This window comes from Apis cerana, linkage group LG1 (assembly GCF_029169275.1).
Source record: "Apis cerana isolate GH-2021 linkage group LG1, AcerK_1.0, whole genome shotgun sequence".
In the NCBI taxonomy this organism is placed as follows: domain Eukaryota; kingdom Metazoa; phylum Arthropoda; class Insecta; order Hymenoptera; family Apidae; genus Apis; species Apis cerana.
This window is the reverse complement of record NC_083852.1, coordinates 17,986,211-18,004,594: the sequence shown is the minus strand read 5'-3', so window position 1 is coordinate 18,004,594 and position 18,384 is coordinate 17,986,211. Positions and strand designations below refer to the sequence as shown.

Here is an 18,384-nt window from a genome sequence, read left to right as displayed (position 1 = left end):
TAAAGTTTCGAAGTTTCTTCTGGTTTTATCTGGAGTGTCACACTTGGATGAAAATATCGGAATGTTAATAAGTGGAAGGATGGGAAAACTGCGATATTTGTGGTAAAATAATCGATGGACTGGGAAGACGAATATGGTTGAGTGAAACTTTCAGTGTTTGCTCGATCTTGGTTCGATTATTGAAACTAGTAAATAGGTGTTAGATAGGTGCAAGTGAAACGAACATTTCTGGATAATGATTTAATGTTTCGAAGATTTTGGTATCCATTATTATTTAATCCTTTGCATTATAATTGTTATATGTTGTTTCCAAAGAAAAATGAAAAAGAATTGTCATATTAAAGATAATCTCGTATAAAAAATTAACGAAAATATCTCTATTGTTTTAATTTGAAATAAATAAAAAAAGTATAACTATTAAAATATGATAACTATTAAAGTATTTTAAGTATTTTTAATCAATGCAAAAGTAAAAAATTAATATATCAACGGAAAGGAAAATAATTTAATACATACGATAAATTATTCGTCAAGAATTAAAAGAATAAAAGAAGTTTTTTTAATCACGATTGAGAACGCATATCGTATCTGTTAATAAAAATAACTACGAAAAATTGTTCGTCGAAAATTATAAGATTTCTCATTGAAACTTGATTATACCGATAAATCTTTTCTTGTGAATTCCATTAATTTCACGAAAACTTGTATGTATAAATATAGGTTCATTAGTCATCGGAAGTTTTTCATCAACAATTCTCTTTATTACATACGCAATAGGGACAAGTATCGATAAGCTTCAATCCAGCCAACCGCCACAACGCGTTAATTATTGCACGATAATTAATTACGGTCGGCATAATCGTAGGGATGTCCTTTATCGGACTGAAAACCGTGCTTTCTGCTCGAGATATTCGAATGTTTGCACATAATAATCCAGAATTGCGTTTGTATGTAATATAGATTTAATCTGGAAATGTTCGCGATTGTTAGCGCGAATAATTTTGTATATAATTCGAATAACGAGGAATTTTAACATAATCTGGACAAAAAAACAAGAAACAATAAAACTATTTATAATAGAATATCTTTGCATTAATCCTTTTGCGGTCCTAAGTCATGTTGAACTTGATATTCTATTACGTTATATTTCTTTTAATTTTAAAATATCAAAAATATATTAATTTAAAATTTTATATTATATAAAGTATATATAAAGCTTTCAAAAATTCTAGAAAAAATTCAAGATTTTCCTATAAAATATACTAATGATATTATATAACTATAAATTATCGATTACGAAAATATAAAAAGAGAAAGCAAAATTACAAAAAGTTTTTAAATGTACTTAATAACTTATCGAATGTAAATTATTTAAAGTAAAATGTCAAAAATTATTTGAACAAAGAGTTATAAATTTCTCTAAATTTTAAGATTATTTTAAGTTACAACGTTGTTTACAAAACTAAAATACAATTTAAAAAACTTTAACTCTTTGTAATCTATGAAGATTAAAGATTTACTACCTCTTTGTATTATATATTGTAATAAAGTTATATTGCATATGCAAATTAAAGAATTTAAAAAATTTCGACTATCATCACGATCCTCGATAAGCGATCTACTTACTCGATATTCCTCGTTATAACGAAATTCACTAACTTACAATCTCATTCACACGCGCGTTCACTCCAACCACACACTGCATCCATAAATTAGCATTCGAATGGCAAAGAGCGAACAACAGAAGTTAAAACAATAAGGAAATAGGAACGTCGAGAGAGATAGGCGTAGCAATCTCATCGATCCCAATAACCATAACTCTGCGATTTCGTTCTATCATCGTAACGTGCTCCATCTTATAGAGCCGATATCTCGTTGACACACAACCTCTTCCGGCCAACTTTCCCCATGACGAACATACTTCTATCTATTTCTTCTCTCTAATCAACGGCTCGACATTTATCGTGCCCATCCTCTCCATGCAAAACGATCAATCGAGATTCCCCTATCCGGAAGTGCGAGGCGTTCGCTGCGTATAGAAGAAGAAATTGCTCGCTTATGGTCGACGTAAGTAGAATAAACATGGATAAAGAATCTTTCAAGATAAAGAATCGAGACAAACGAGTTCACAATTTTCTCAACGTTTCTACGGTATCTATTGGGGTTGGTGTTTCGAGATATCTGCATAAAAGAAGCTTGCAATCGACGTTGAAACGGAGTAAAGTGCACGGTCTGAGTGGCCATTAAAATCTTACGGTGACGAGACACCTCCGTAAATCGAATAAAATTATCCCTTCGAGTGTTCGAATGGGAGTGGGGATTTTTGAAAAGGGAAAGCGTCGATCAGTCACGTAACCTCAAGGAAAAACTATAGTTTTTGCTCGATTTTTGTATTAGAGATATCAGCCAGCGGGATATATGTGATTCATCGACACAATGAATTTTACGAGTGACGTCAATTTTGGTAGATGTGTAACTAGAGTAGAAACGTTTTATTGACCGTAACTTTTTTTTACTGTCTAGTAGATGGTAGAAGTTGATACGATTAAGACGATAAAAAAATAGATTTTTTCTTTTTCTTTAAGCAATAGACTGCGAATTTTTGTAAGCATGACTGAATAGAAATTTATTTTCTAGTTTGAACTTCTAATTGATGTTGAGAAGTTTTTTAATGATGGAATAATATCTAATTTAAGAACTCGATGAATAATGTTCATGTTTACTCGATGAATAGTTCGTTAATAAATATCGAATTTGATCATAAATTAAATTTGATAAATTGATCGTACGTAATTAAAGATATAACTCGTCTCATATATAACTCATATAATATTGACTACTTCAACTTCTCGATTCACGAATCGAAATTAGAAAATTGAAATTAGAATCGTGTTATAAATCATGACAAAAAGTGAAGCGAATTTCGAATGAAAAATGATTCAAAATGATAAACATGGATCATATTGCACAGTTCTAAATTAGCTTGATCATGACTCGATATGACTTCACAATTACGCTATACATTATTCACATTATCGATTGTTATTAAAGCGATCAAGTGCTTTTCAATCTAATAAGAATCGAATATGGTTGATTGATAGCGTGCAACATCGAATCAATAAAATATTGCACAATATATTTTCCCGATCCGTGAAGCGTAATTGAAATACCATTGTCGACTATGTACCGTGCAGAATATAAATGCGAGCCAACCATTTCGATTTGATTCGCAATTAGACTCAACAGGGACGACCGGATCGATAGATTCTTCCTGTACATCATATGATTAACTCGTTCGAAAGATACCGAACGATATTCGATTGTATCGTGATTCCAGCGTGACTAGAACACTTGTATAAATCAATGCTTTATCGTGGTACAACGATATTTCACGGCTGAAAGGACTGTTGCCCCACGTGTCGTGCGGATTGATTGTTGCGATCGTGACTGTTAAAAGTGTACGAAACACAATTATTTATCTATCTTATTTATAGAATAATATAACTATAATGATAAATATATTTTGATATAATAGTTTTAGAAAGTTACAAAATTAATCTTTTGTAAATATTCAAAAGTTCAAAATTTTCTTTATTTAATACACGAGAATCGAAAATAAAACTTGATAGGATAGAGTAAGATTATCATTAATATTAATATCTCCGCAATGGGCAATTTAAATCGAAGAATGAGGAGAATATTGTTGTATACTCTAAAATATAATAGAAATGCGGCTACTTCAAAGATCTTATGAGATAAACTTTTGTAATAAATGACTAACAAAAGCACACGGAATTGGTCCACTATAACCAGTTATGATAACAATTTCCAACGAGTTTTAAATATAAAAAGTACGATGAATTATATTTGTATGGCGTTCGAAGTCTCATTCACTTCTCATTTACCTTAAAACTTGTCCTTAAAAAAAAAAAAAAAAAAAAAAAAGATTTAGAAGACATTTCAACTATTCAAAAACAAAATTGATCGACTTTATGAAGATCGATTTTTTGAAAAGTTAGATATTAACATTAAAATTGAATTTTGTAAAAAATGAAATAATTGACTAAATACGAAAGAAATTATAGAATTTTACGAACAATAGAACGAATTTGACATAACTTGGCTCGAAAAAGAACATCATATACGTGATCGAAATTTTTGGCAGACGAAACATCTCGTGCGAAACATGTGCACCAAGCGAGACACGTGTTCATCGCGATTCGGTTTAGAGAACAATCGCGAAAACTTGATTATTTCCGTATACGAAATAACACGCGGAAATATAGAACAATTTCAGGAAACGAAATAGATACAATTCCGCAATATGGGACATAAACAATATGTTTGGCAAACTTTCAATAAAGAATCCGCACAAGAAAGATTAAAATCTTAATACTATCGTCTAAAATGTAACCATTTCGAACAAGTTATATTACTATCGAACGGTTAAAAAATAAATAAAAATCTACTAACATTTTTTCATCAAATATAGTCGAAATAGTATCGAACAGTAAACGATAAGTTAGTTCAAACATTGTCAAAAGTAAAGATAATCAAGAATTATGGGGACTAATTATGGAGATACAAAAATAGATACGAAAATAATGAAAAATTGAACAGTAATAACTGTCTGACCAATTACGAATCTGTACTACTTCCAATAGCCTAAGAGTCAGTGCCAAACATTGAAATTATTAAAAATTTCGAACGAATCGAAATCAATTGCCTAAATCACGATCGTCGGTTGACATTTCGTTTATACAAAACAATTGCAAAATTAGCAGAAGCAGCGACGACAGTAGTTTGGCTCGAACGTTTGTTTCTACAGGTGGTCGGTTGGCATCCTCGATGTCAATGGCATTGGTACGGATGAACGCGACAGCCACCGGTTACGAAATTCTTGGCAAGAGATCGGCGCGAAATTCGAAAGAGAAGATTCCGATCGACGAAAAAGAAATTCGTGGCGCCACGAATAAAAACACGTTCATAAGTCATGCTTCCAAGCATCGGACAGAACGGATGAAGATATTCACGATGCGAGGCGAATAAATCCGTTGTGAGATTATTTTCTTTGAAAACAATGCTCGTGACGGGGATGTGAAGAATTGGCCGGGAAGATATCTTCGAAGAGGCGAATAGTCAATTCTCAAATTGGTATTAAAAATGAAAACGGGAGAAGCGGTTATGAGAATACGATACGTAAGATCGTTGGAAAACAAATGGGAAAGATCGTGGCGGACAGTTGGTATGAAACGAGAGAAGAAACAGTTCGTTCACTCGTTCGGGTCGCAAATTAAATCCGATTTCGGGGAAAGGAACGTCAAACAAACGCCATCGTTTCCTTTCTATTCGCAAATAAACCGGGACGTAATTTCAAATAAATTTCCATGGATATCCGTAACGCGATTTTATTCGGTATTTGAATGGGAAGAGAAAGGAAAGAAGGGCTGAAATTCGGCTGCTAAAAATAAAAATGATTCTTCCCTTTTTTTTTTCAATTTTTTTCCAATGTTGTTCGCCGCATCGAACGGGATTTGCAATGAATCATAAAAAAGTCGTTCACTGAGATTGCGAGCGGAATAATCGAATTAACGTTTGACATTGTGTTTCACACCTGTGTACGCTCGATCGTCATATCTCCCGTGAACACGAACATTTTCTCTGGTGGTTTACTAACTCCCCATCATGGTGCATGAACAAATTGTGTATCTGATAATCGCGAGTAACGTGAGCAATTAACGATTTCCATGTGCGACAATGGTGATTATTAAATGTGTTTAACGCGAGACCAATATAACATCAATGGAATCTTATAATCATAGCTGGAAAATTACTCGGTTAATGTAAACGTTACAATTTCGTTAAAATATCATCCTAAACTACGTGAGATATAATATTATTGGATTCTTAATGAGAACATTGTTAGGATATTTTAAGTAAATTTAAATTGATCGAAATGAAAAGTATCAAAGCATTTAAGGTATTATAGCTTGAAATATAAGCTATAATAGAAGAAAGAAATAAAATATTCTAACGATAGAATATAATTAAAAATGGATACAATGTTTGAAAAAATAATAAGGAAACTTGAGAAAATTTTCATTTCTATATTATTAGTTTTGAACTAACATCAAGATAGAATTAAACATACAATGGTTATTCAAAGTGATTAGAGAATATTTTCATGAATGATATTATCTCTCATTAAGGATTCCAACTTGTTATAATAGTATGTATACGCGATAATCCAAACTTGATGATATTGATTTAATTGTAAACAGCTTCGCGAGATAATTATACAAGTTTTACTATCTGAAATTTTACCAACTGAATTATTTCTATGAAGAATAATGGATGAACAAATCGAAAAGTTCCATTGTAATCTTTAATTACGTTCCATTCTATTAAATCCTAATTATTCGTATTTAAAATTGAATAAAGAGTAGATAAAATTCCTATCCCAAATTCTATTTTCATGAATATATTTTTATTCCCCGAGGCTTTAGCTATGAAAACAAACTACACTTGAAATTCTTCCAACTTTTCATCACCATCATCGACATAGTATTTCCGCGTTTCAGAATGATTCCTGGTTCACAAGACGTATTTTCGCACGCTCAATATATGAAAAAGGAATATGAAAGTGGGTAATCGTCAACCTAAACTTGTTCATCATGGTAATAACCTTCGTAGGTTGACCTTGCTGGATGCTGAGGGAAAACAAGAGAAAAGGAAAAAGGAAAGACGAGGAAGACAAAGATGAGGAAGAGAGGAGAGACCGTAATGTTAAAAAAGTTCTTTATAGCCTCAACAGGAAATTTTTAACTATCCCATATATTCTCGAGAGTTTATTATTAAGCATCTTTAATAGTATAGAAAATAATTGCTTCGAGATTCCACTATGAATTATTTCATAATCTGAAGATTCTTAGAAAGAAGTTCGAATTTCATGATGAGAAAAAAACTTTGAATAAGAAATGGAAAAAATCATGAGGAATGCGCAGGTTTTTGGTAATATAGAAAATATAAGAGATAAAAAAAATATCAGGAATATAAGAAAATCTTTTTTGTGAGAATTTACGAAGAGATAATTAAAGAAAAAAAAAACATAAGAAGAAAACATAAAGAAGATTCACGAGATAAAAGGAAGATTCAAAGGATTAAAAGTGCTTAAAAGTACATAAAATTTTTATGCGATTTTTGTCATCTTTTCATGCATATTTCTGATCTTTCATTTTGATTTAGAATCGTCTGATTGATAGTAATACGTTTAATTAAAGAAAAATTTCAATAATTATAATAATTAATAATTTCTATATATTTTAATTTCATATAATTTTTCTACAAATTTATTATTAATCCATTTTTCATAGATAGTTAAAGAATTATTTATTAAGCATATTATTACATATAAATATTTTAATCCTATTTGAAAGAGATGTTATATAAAGAAAAATTTACAAAAATTTAAATTATTCTTGTGAAAGAATTATAGAATAAAAGATTTTCTATCAAATAGTTTTACTCACAATGAAAATTAAATATTTGATATAACAATTGTTAATATCTGATGAATTTTGTTTTATATAAAAGATTAACATTAATCTAGAATCATGCTTCGGTACTATAACAGCTGCATAGCGTGCTGTTATAATATAATTTCAACAATTCTAGGGTAGAAACAATATAGTAGGGGAATACTAAGGGATCAATAAGTATTCTTTGATGATGATTTTCTTATTTGAGGGGAAGAAAAATATGTGATCGTAAATCAACAACCTGTTGAAATCTGTTTCATAAATCTTAGCGACTTTTTAAGTAAATTTTATTCCAGCAAGTAGAAAAAACCATTAGTTTCTCCTTTCTTCTCTATCTTTCTAATCTAATTTGTTGAAAGTTTGTTCTATGTCTAGAAAGATAACGAAAAATAATTAATTTCTTTAAAAAAAATAATAAAATTTTTAAATTTTTATTATTATAATTATATTATTATTAATTACATTATAATTATAATATATATTATTATAAATCTTTCAATTAAAATAAGAAATTGATTATTCTCGACTGAAATAACAAATAAAAAATAAAATAAGATTGTTGGATTTTATACAATCGAGAATCATTTATTAGTATAACATTAGACAAAAAATATCGTGTTTTTGGTCCAACAAAATATTAAATACAATTATTTATGAACGGAAAATTTTATTTTTATTTATAAGTAGAAGTTTTGAAATAATACCAATATTGAATTGGCAGTCTTTCGATCAAGAAGATAAAAATTTACAATTAAGCTTAATATTTGAGACTTTTATTTTGGACATTTTGATTAATTTATTAATTTTTTAAATGATTAATTTTCAATACGATTTCATCAATAATTTAAAATACTTTATACTTTATGAAGAAAACATTCAAGAAACAATCTTAATTTTTAATTAATTTTTTTAAATCAGTTTTTAATTTTTTAAATTTTTAAATTTTTTATTTTCCTATGCATCATTATTATTTTAATATATAATTTTAATATATAATATATAATTTTTGTCAGTGATAAAAATTCAAAGTAAAATATTTAAAAATTCAAATCAAAAAATTAAGAAATTAAAAATGAAATATCCAATATTATTTGACTAAATTTTAATTATTTGACTTTTAATACACCTATATCAATAATTGCATTAAAAGGAACATGTTTCTTCAAATACATAAAACGAATAAAAATTTTCAATTGTGTGACAATATTTAAATTTAAATTTTAAAACCGCGCGCGAAATCGATTTATTTTAGAAGAGACTATTATTATATATAGAAAACTGCTAGTTTCGCTGCCAAAGGTCAATGTCTATTATGCTACTGTCAACAAAACTCAACGATGCAATATGATAGTTCGTTTACACATATATGATCTAGATATCGAATATACATATATTTGTAATTATTCAAGAAAAATCTTTTCTATGAAAGGATAAAATGTTTACATGACTGAATGTTCATAACTTTTTATGATTATTTACAAATTTCTTGTTATTCTACCATTTTTATGTATTGCCTCATTTATTGTGTATATTATTTTTTTTCGTACTTTGACTAGATATTTTATTGTTTCTTTAAAATATATATTTTCTTTTTGATAAAATAATTGGTAAAAAAATATTTAAAAATTAAATATGTAACAACAATAAAACAATGATTAATATTAAATAGAAAATTAAAATCTTTTTTTTTAGTTGAAAATTCGTAAAAAAAAAAAGACGATAGGAATAGTTTTAAATAAAATTAACTCAAAACGAAAGTAGAAAAAACGCATAAATAAAGAAAAGAAGAAACATTATTTTTTCGACGATAGTACATTCGAAACCACAAAATTCTGTATTTTGCGAAGAAAGAATATCCTATTACAAATTGTTATGCATATACGTCTCTTTAAACGTATATACAGATAGCTAATATACATATTGACTCGAAGGTCGAAGGTCAAAAGGATCGTGGACAAAGGATCAGGAATAGACATAGAATACGCGACCTCGATGTGTCTTATGACACGTTGAGAAAAGAATAAATTCTAAATAAAACCTATTACATATTTCTTTCGTTTAATTTCAAATGAAAACATGTCAAATTTAACAACCGTTAAAATCAAAAAATTTCGTGACATTGTTTATCAATCCATTCTAACAAATCTTAATATATTCTAAAATTGCATTTTTCTATTCACGATTTTTGTGTTTCAAACACAATCGATATCTACATGTTTATATTGGTAACTAACATTTACTTGAGAATCTTTCGTATCTACTTCGAATAACTATATATAGATATTGTAAAAACAATCAACATCTACACGTTTATCGGTAACTAACTTTACTTAAGAATCTGTCGCATATATTTCGAACTACTATACATAGATTATAAAAACAATCGACATTTATATCGGTAATATTTACTTGAGAATCTGTCGCATATACTTCGAATAATTATATATAGATATTGTAAAAACAATCGACATCTATACGTTTAAATCAGTAACTAATATTTACTTGAGAATCTGTCGCATATATCACGATTAATTATATATAGATATTGTAAAAATAATCAACATCTACATGTTTATATCGGTAACTAACATTTACTTGAGAATTTGTCGCATATACTTCGAATAACTACATAAATATTATAAAAACAATCAACATCTACATGTTTAATCGGTAACTAATATTTACTTGAGAATCTATCGCATATACTTTGAATAACTACATAGATATTATAAAGAAAATGCTTGAAACGATAAATATTAACTGTCTTCGAATATTAAAACAAAGAATTATTAGATTACATAGTCACTTTTACAAAATTAAGGTACAATTAATAAGAAATAATAAGAAAAATTATTTATACTCACCATTTCTGCAACATCCTATCATAGACGCTTTGAAGCGTCCTTTACGTTTCCGGCATCATCCTGAACCGGCGTTGCTCCGCTGAGTTGCAAATTGCAATCATAGAATACTAGAATTGAACAGAAAAGATGTTCTTGTCACAATAAATGCTGACAATCGTTTTGACAACGAATATGTGATAGTAAAGCACAATGTCCCGACACTTCTTACAAACACTTAACTCGACAAGCACACGTGTAAGGCGCGAGACCAACTGACTGACTTTCTCGATTTCAGTTCTGGCTCCTGCACTAACGCCATCTGTTTTACGTTTCACCGATTGTGTTCGTTTTAATGCATGCGCATTATGTGAACATTTCGATAATTTTTTTTGTTAGTTTCTCTTTTTTTTGAATTTTCTTTCAAATTATGTTTCAAAATAATAGTAAACTTTTGTTCACGAATTATTCATATGAGATCAAAATATTAGTAAATATCATTTATCTATGAAATTTATGTTATTTTTTACGAAATTAAAAATAATATTGAACAATTCAAAACTTTAAACAGAATAAAATTGAATGACAATATTTAATGCAAAGCATTAAAGTTTAGCTCTTTTTTCCGATAACGATAAATTTTGATAGATAAATTTGGAGATAACAAAGTCTTATCTTAACATTCATTAGATACAGAAATTAAAACGGTAACAATATAGAATAAAAGGGTTTGATAAGAATGTTAAGCTATAAATACAGAGAGCTTATTGTTGTTTTATGTTTGCAAATAGTGTCTTAAACACAGAAATAAATAATAAATAAACGATAATTCAATTATATAATTTGTTTGAAACATGATGTCCTGCATTACAGATTATGATGTAATATTACAAATACGTGCTGTAAATTAACGTAAATAAACAAATTTTTTACAATTTTGTAATATAAATGAAAATGTTAATTAAGATTATTAATTTTGAAATATTTAAAAAAATAGATTAAGAAAAGAAAATTATTTAATTTTATTACAATTAATATTAATTTATATAAACAATGTTTTTTATTATTACAGGCCAATTTTACGAATTTAAACATATTAAACTTCGATTTAATCATTTGTTCCAAAAAATAATTCATATTCGTATATTTGAAGAAATAATATCAAATAATTTTCATTTAAATTATAAGGAAAAAATATAATTAACAAAACATGCACTAATATGTATATGAATATAATGATATATGAATAAAAATAATTATTTTTACATATAATAATGACATTTATAATTTTACAGTTTTATTACAGTAGTTATTGTTTATTTAGCATAAAAAATAAATTTTATTAAGAATAGAAAAATGATTTTAATGTTAAATGCTATTGGAATTGCATTAAAATGAATAGAAATAAACATAATTTTTTAAAGTTGAACATACAAATATATGTTAAAATGTACAAATTGCTATATTAATATATACATCTATATTGTAAGCGTATTCTTTGTATTTCTTTATACATATCATATCAAGTATCTATAAAATAAATTTATTAAACAAAGAATATTATTATCGCATTATTGAGAAATGCACATTTTTAATTAAGGAATTATTTATATATTTTTTAAAACTTATAGTAGTATTTCTTAATAATATATTTATAATTCAATTATATTTTTAATTTCAAATTATTTATATACTAATATATTATATATAATAATATATTCAATAATTTATTCAATATTCAATAATTTATTGATATTTTTTTTCGCATATGCAACATTTTAAAATAACCAATCACATTCATATGCGTATTATTTAAATATATATAATAATTATAATAAACTTTCATATAAATAAATATTATCTCATATAGGTAAATAATTTATGTGAACTAAATACTTATATTTCTACATGTAGATTACAATTCAATGAAAATTTTCGAAATTTAAAATAATTAATGAAATTATTTATGTAATAAAAGAAATATTGTCCAAGATCATTTTATATTTACAATTTAACATTTTTACATTGAAAATATACTATAAATGAATTAAAATTAAATATGTAAAATAAAATTGCATAGAAAATTAAATGTAAAATTATAAGTATTACTAATATTTTAAACTGATAAATGAAAAAAAAAAACGATAGAATTAAATTACGTCATATTGCAAAATATAAAACATAATGTTCACTTAAATTTTATTTTACCTATATGAATGTATAAATTTTTTTAATTTAAAATATAACTTGAAAAAGTATCAATTTTTTTTTATATATTTCATATGTAGAAAGTATTCCTTAATTTTAATTTTTGCTTACGAAATACAAAGCATGTAAAAAAAGTCTTTTTCTATCCTTCTGTCAGTCTATCAATTCTCCAACAAAAGACATTCATAGACTCTTTCTACATTTGTCATTTGATTTAGATTAATAGTATATAACACATGGAAAACACAATAAGAAAATTATATTTGATTTGACCCAAAAACTGCGTTCTCAGAATATTAAAAATACTATAAAAAATTCAAATTCTTTCAATTACACAAACCCACAGACTGATTATGAAAGACCATGGCGATTAATCGTGATTATCAGAACGAACTGTATTAAGTTGATCTTTGTGTGTCATCCATATATTTCCTTATATAAGACATAAAATCTATTAATGCAGTAGACATTGATTTATCTACAACTTTTTGTGGAAGCCAACCCTTTAAATTTGTATTAATAATCCATGTAAATTTACATTTATTTTCTTCGTTAGGTAATCTTTCTGCTGCCCAACAGCTTAAATTGTTTTCAGCTCTAAAAATTTTTTAATATATGTAATTATTTTTTATCAATACAATTTTTTTTTTGTAATCTTACCTGACAACGTTATTACGATTTGGTAATGATGTTAAAGGTACTGATGTACCACTATTTATATAATAGTTACCATAATGAATACGATGTCTTAAAATAACAAAATCACGAGCACCAATAATACCTCCTCCTTGAGCACTCGTGGCTTGATAAACAATATCCGTATTTTCATCAATGTACTGATTAAAAAATACATAAGAATATATTAATTTAACTATGCAAAATTATACAAAATTATGAAAAATATATATTTTACCTGTAATTTTTTTGATTCTGTAACAAGCCTGTTCCATGTTGGTAATAATTCAACTTCATCAAATAATCTATTCACAATTATACTAGCTGGAGCTTCAATCATTCCCTTAAAAAATGTATCATGTAATTTTAAAACAGAAAACAAAGAAAACAATATATCCTATTTAAACTTACAACTATTTTTAAAATTCTTCCTTCTGGCTTAGGACGATTTATATAAAATATGATATCGCCATTTGTCATTATATTTTGAATTTGCCAATCTTTAGATTGCAATAAATCATGACAATTTTGCACTAACGCATTTGCTCTTCGTTTATAATCTTCTATCTATAAATATTTATAAAAAACTTCTATAAATTTGCTCATATTTTTTTAAATATAAAGCATTACCATTCTGATGTACCAATTCTTACCATTTCTGATGTAAGTTTTGGTAAAGGTTTAGATGGAAATGCTTCATTCGTTTTTAGAAAACCTCTGGAACTACTTGGCCTTGTATTTTCATCTTCGTGATCAGAATGGTCTGGTGAATCCATAGGTGTGAAAAATGTACCAGCATGTTCATTATTCGTATATTGACGAGATTCCGAGATAACACCTCGGAGAAGTGGTTCTCTTTCATTATCTATGAAATCTAAAATCGATTTTAAAGTTTTTATTCATTATGAATATACAATATAAATTCAATATTCTATAAAATAATGATAAGTAACATACTTCTAAACCAATTTCTAGCTTGTGTTTCCTGAGGTAATACACGAATATCAAAAAACCATGCTTCCACCCAAGGTAATACAAAAGAAGTAAGGATAAGAAGAACTTGAAATACTGGTTGATTACATATTGTCCACTAAAAATAAAATAAAATTATATTATTGTTTTGTTACAAATTATTATTTTCTTATAAATATTTACTGTATAACATCAATATCAGTATATTTACATCAAAAAGAAACACTTTGGTGATTAAGAAAGCACATGTTGTGGCAGTTGTTAACTGTAAAAACATTATACAATATTATAATAAATAAAATATGATATATCATTATTTTAAAATTTTATAATTTCATTCTCATTGCTTACCAAATTATGACACTTACAGCTACAATAATCCAATGATCCAAATGAAGCAGCGCATAGAAGAGCAACAACACTGTAAACCTGCAAATCGCTGCCATCTGAGAAGATGAAATCCTTAAAATCTCTGTCCCCGACGAACTGAATGTCATTTTGGACATTGTTTTTTTTTTTTCAAGTAGATATAAAGTATTACTATATAAACATTACTTACTACTATGTCGAAGAGTGAGGTTTTGATATGATAATGGACTATTTGATTCATGAAAGCAGATTCCAAACTCTCGCCAGCGATCTAAAAATATATTCCAAAATTGATTAGAAGTTATCAAGTAAATTTCTCTTATTCATATGATTAAGAAAATGAAAAAAAAAATGCATAAAAATTTAATTTCTTCAGTCTTTAATTAAATATTATAACATATGTGATTTACCATTGTGCAAATGAGCCACATTAAAAAAGTAAGCAGAAGATCGAAGGTGACAAAAAGACAAAAGAAACGTCTGACATTGGACATTCTTCCATTTTGCATAGTACCCGCGATAAGATCCTCACTAAGAATAATGTCTGGAGTTCGCGTTACATTCTGTTGAGTATATATACTTCTTTGGGAGTTTATAGATTCGTTTAGCAAAGTTTCAGCAGCTGCTAAAATTTGCCTCTCATCTTCTGCCATTGTATCTTTATACTATTATATCTTTTGATATCCGCAATAATAACCTGCAAATAACAACTTAACATATTATCATAGTTAATGAAGAACAATATTACATTAAATTGATATTTCTATACAAAAATTATTTAAATAAAAATCTTATTGCACGTGCTAATATTCTAATATTTTATTATTATAAACTATTAATTTATATAATAAAAAATTGATATTAAAGATCTATAATAAGATCATTGATATAACAATTTTTAATTAATATAAAATTAAAGATTAATTTTTAGAAAATTGTATTATATATGCATAATATTTTTTTGCATGATTTTTATATATAATTAATTTATAAATAACAATCGTAATATAAACAAAACTATTTTATTACGATAATAGATACATTGTATCGATTTCGAAATAAAATCGAACTTCAAAAACTTTGTACAATACTAAAATTTTATGTAAATTACACTCATAATAAACAATTTGCTTATTGATTGTTTTTTCTTAAGATTTATCTGTTATCGCAAACTATTATATTTCTTGGTATTTTTTTTCTATTTTCTTTGCGATAATATAATGTTATATATCTTTTTCAGTATTAGATATTGAAAAGTATATAAGGCGTAATATAAATAACTTTTTACAATACTTCTTTTAAATTGTATTTAGTAGTTATTTATAAAAAGCAATTTAACAATTATAATTATAATATTAATTAATAATTAAAATTTTTATTTTTATTATTTTTATCGATTTTTCAACAAGGTCATCAGTATATATAAAAATATCATATTGTATCATATCTATAATAATATTTTTTTTATTTTTATATAAACATATACATATACACAATTATTCATCAATAAAGAAATATATATATTTTATTTAGATTGAATTATGAATATATGCATTTTATTATATATATAAAATTAAAAAAAATAAACACATATTGGTATAAATTGTTATAAATCGACGTCTTATTAAATTATATATATTGTGATAAATCTTTTTAATATTTAATTGTCAAATGATTAATTTTTTTATTTACATTTTTATTATACATTTTATTTATATTTTTTTACATTGAATTTTTTAGTATATATTATATATTAATAAGTATATGCTTTTATATATATAAATGTATTTAAAAATAATTAAGAAGTAAATTTTCGATTGTTTAAATGAAAAACAAATAAATTTGAAACATAAACATAATTATATATTTTTTTATATAAACATTATATATATTTTATAAATAACTTTTCTTAATAAAATATTTATAATAATAAATATTTAAAATATTTATAAAGTATAAAGATTATATTGATAAGATTATTGATACAATTGATGAGATCATTGAACAATTTTATTTATACATTATTAACTTCAAAAATTTTTTGAAGTTATATCGAATGTAATATATATATTTTTATATCTTATTAATCTATTTATTAATCTTTTATTTTGTATAAAAATAGTATCATTTATTAGAAAAAGTAAAAAAGAAAAAAAATTTGAAATTTGAAATATATAAATGTGTAACATGATACGATTAATGTTCTTAATTTTCTTAACATTAAGAAAATATTTCAAAATAGGATAATCTATAAGAAAATTTATATTGTATAAAGTTTTCAAAATCTTCTGCTATGATGTATTTATATTAATATTTATATTTGTAATTCAACAAATAAAAAAATAATAAGAAAAATTTTAATGATACATTGATAACAAAATATCTTTTGTATAATAAGTTTTATTAATATCAACGAAACATTCTAACCTTAAAATCAATTAAGAAAAGTTTAATTTGTTAATTTTAAAACAACTAACACTTTTTTCTACAATATTTATTAATATTTATTAAATAATTAAACAATATAAAAACTATAATTATTTAATTGAATGAACAATAAGAAAATATTTTGAAATTTTGTTTACCGTTTAGATTTAACTAATCCTCATAATTCAATTGGATTCAATTCAATTGAAGAATTAACTAATAACACAATCCACTTATGCATCATTTCGAAAGAAAAATTTCTGACGAAACATTTAATATTAAAAAGTACCAATATTTCGACTTTCGTTATGAGTTTGTAACAAAGACGAACACAAAAAAATGTAGAAACTTATTCACATAAATTTCGTATGAATATTTGCATGAATAATGGTGGCGCCACATGATAGAGTTACATGTAACGCTATCTAGTTATTTTTTTTGGTACTTTCCTATAAATAAAAAGTTACCATCTGTATATAAAAATTGAAAATTCTTAAATACTGAAAACACTCAAAAGATGGCATTTCAATTCTTATACTATTTTATTTTATCTTTAAAAAAATATCTTTGTTATTCAAGAGATGGCGCTCAAAGTTCATCCTTATTTTATTTCTATCCTTCTTTTGCTATTTGTCATCCTTGTTTATTTAGTTTCATTTGCGGTATTCTAGAGATAGTGCTAATTCCTTAACTTTTATCCTATTTCTATCTTTCTTCAACACTCATTCTCTTTATCTATTTGTTCGTGACACATAATCATAGAAAATATATTTTAATGCACTTTTATCATTTCTTTTTCAAAATCATGATATATATATTTATAATCACTTCATATATAAATGATTTTTAAACATTTGAAAAAATTATAAATATATGTTGAAATATTATTTTGGAAAATATTAAATTGAAAAATTTGAAAAAATTAATTTACTATCTAATATAAAACCTATAATATGTTAATTTTTATTTATGGAAATAATTTATGAACTAATATCACATTATAATCTTTTCGAAATATCAAATCTAAAATAAATTACAAATAAAAATCTGAGAGAATGAAAGACAAATTAAAAATAATATGCATATTTTTTTGATTTTTAAAAATATTTTTTGTTAAAATAATTGCAAAATAAAGTTTATTTCTAATTTTTTAACAAAAATAGTTTTTTATAATTAAAAAAATATATATAATAATGTAGAATCACCATTCTAGTCATCTATTTTATAATCATAAAATGATGTACTTAATATACAAAATATTCTGCAATAGAATATTTATTTTATTTCTTATTTATAATTTTATATTGAAATTTAATTTCTAATCATCATTAACATAATCTAATCTTATTTTGAGT

At 25.4% G+C, this 18,384-nt stretch overlaps 2 protein-coding genes across 8 annotated transcripts in view; both read right to left on the bottom strand.

The window, feature by feature from the left end:
- The window catches only part of LOC107994021 (diacylglycerol kinase 1), a 78,584-nt gene extending 67,710 nt beyond the window's left edge, over positions 1 to 10,874 (bottom strand). The window contains exons 1-2 of one of the 4 annotated variants that reach the window (XM_062087264.1): positions 10,622 to 10,872; positions 10,403 to 10,509 (exon numbers count right to left, since the gene is read on the bottom strand). The gene's annotated coding sequence lies outside the window, so the exon portion shown is untranslated. Of the gene's footprint in view, positions 1 to 10,402 lie in introns of all 4 variants that reach the window. The other 3 variants (XM_062087265.1, XM_017050745.3, XM_017050746.3) reach the window with 3 other exon arrangements.
- Positions 10,875 to 12,686: 1,812 nt separating this feature from the next.
- Positions 12,687 to 17,405, bottom strand: LOC107994006 (steroidogenic acute regulatory protein-like). Of its 4 annotated transcripts, none has more exons than XM_017050719.3 (11): positions 17,188 to 17,405; positions 15,013 to 15,299; positions 14,793 to 14,873; positions 14,585 to 14,719; positions 14,445 to 14,498; positions 14,219 to 14,351; positions 13,915 to 14,135; positions 13,673 to 13,828; positions 13,500 to 13,604; positions 13,247 to 13,422; positions 12,687 to 13,183 (listed from the first exon to the last, which is right to left on the bottom strand). In XM_017050719.3, the coding sequence occupies exons 2-11, from the start codon at positions 15,253 to 15,255 to the stop codon at positions 12,985 to 12,987; spliced, it is 1,503 nt and encodes a 500-aa protein (XP_016906208.1). In that variant the 5' UTR covers positions 15,256 to 15,299; positions 17,188 to 17,405; the 3' UTR covers positions 12,687 to 12,984. The 4 variants fall into 4 exon arrangements, with proteins under 4 accessions (XP_016906208.1, XP_016906210.1, XP_016906212.1 ...); XM_017050721.3 differs by having other exon boundaries at positions 14,602 to 14,679; XM_017050723.3 differs by having other exon boundaries at positions 14,585 to 14,662.
- Between the last annotated feature and the right edge of the window lie 979 nt (positions 17,406 to 18,384).

Bases quoted from the DNA above. Each gene is read 5' to 3' on its own strand.
- LOC107994006 (XM_017050719.3), bottom strand. From the start codon at position 15,255: ATGGCAGAAGATGAGAGGCAAATTTTAGCAGCTGCTGAAACTTTGCTA. The intron at 14,499-14,584 runs GTAAGCAATGAG...ATGTTTTTACAG, and splicing joins GCTGTAAGTGTCATAATTTG to TTAACAACTGCCACAACATG. The intron at 13,829-13,914 runs GTAAGAATTGGT...AAATATTTATAG, and splicing joins CAAAACTTACATCAGAAATG to ATAGAAGATTATAAACGAAG.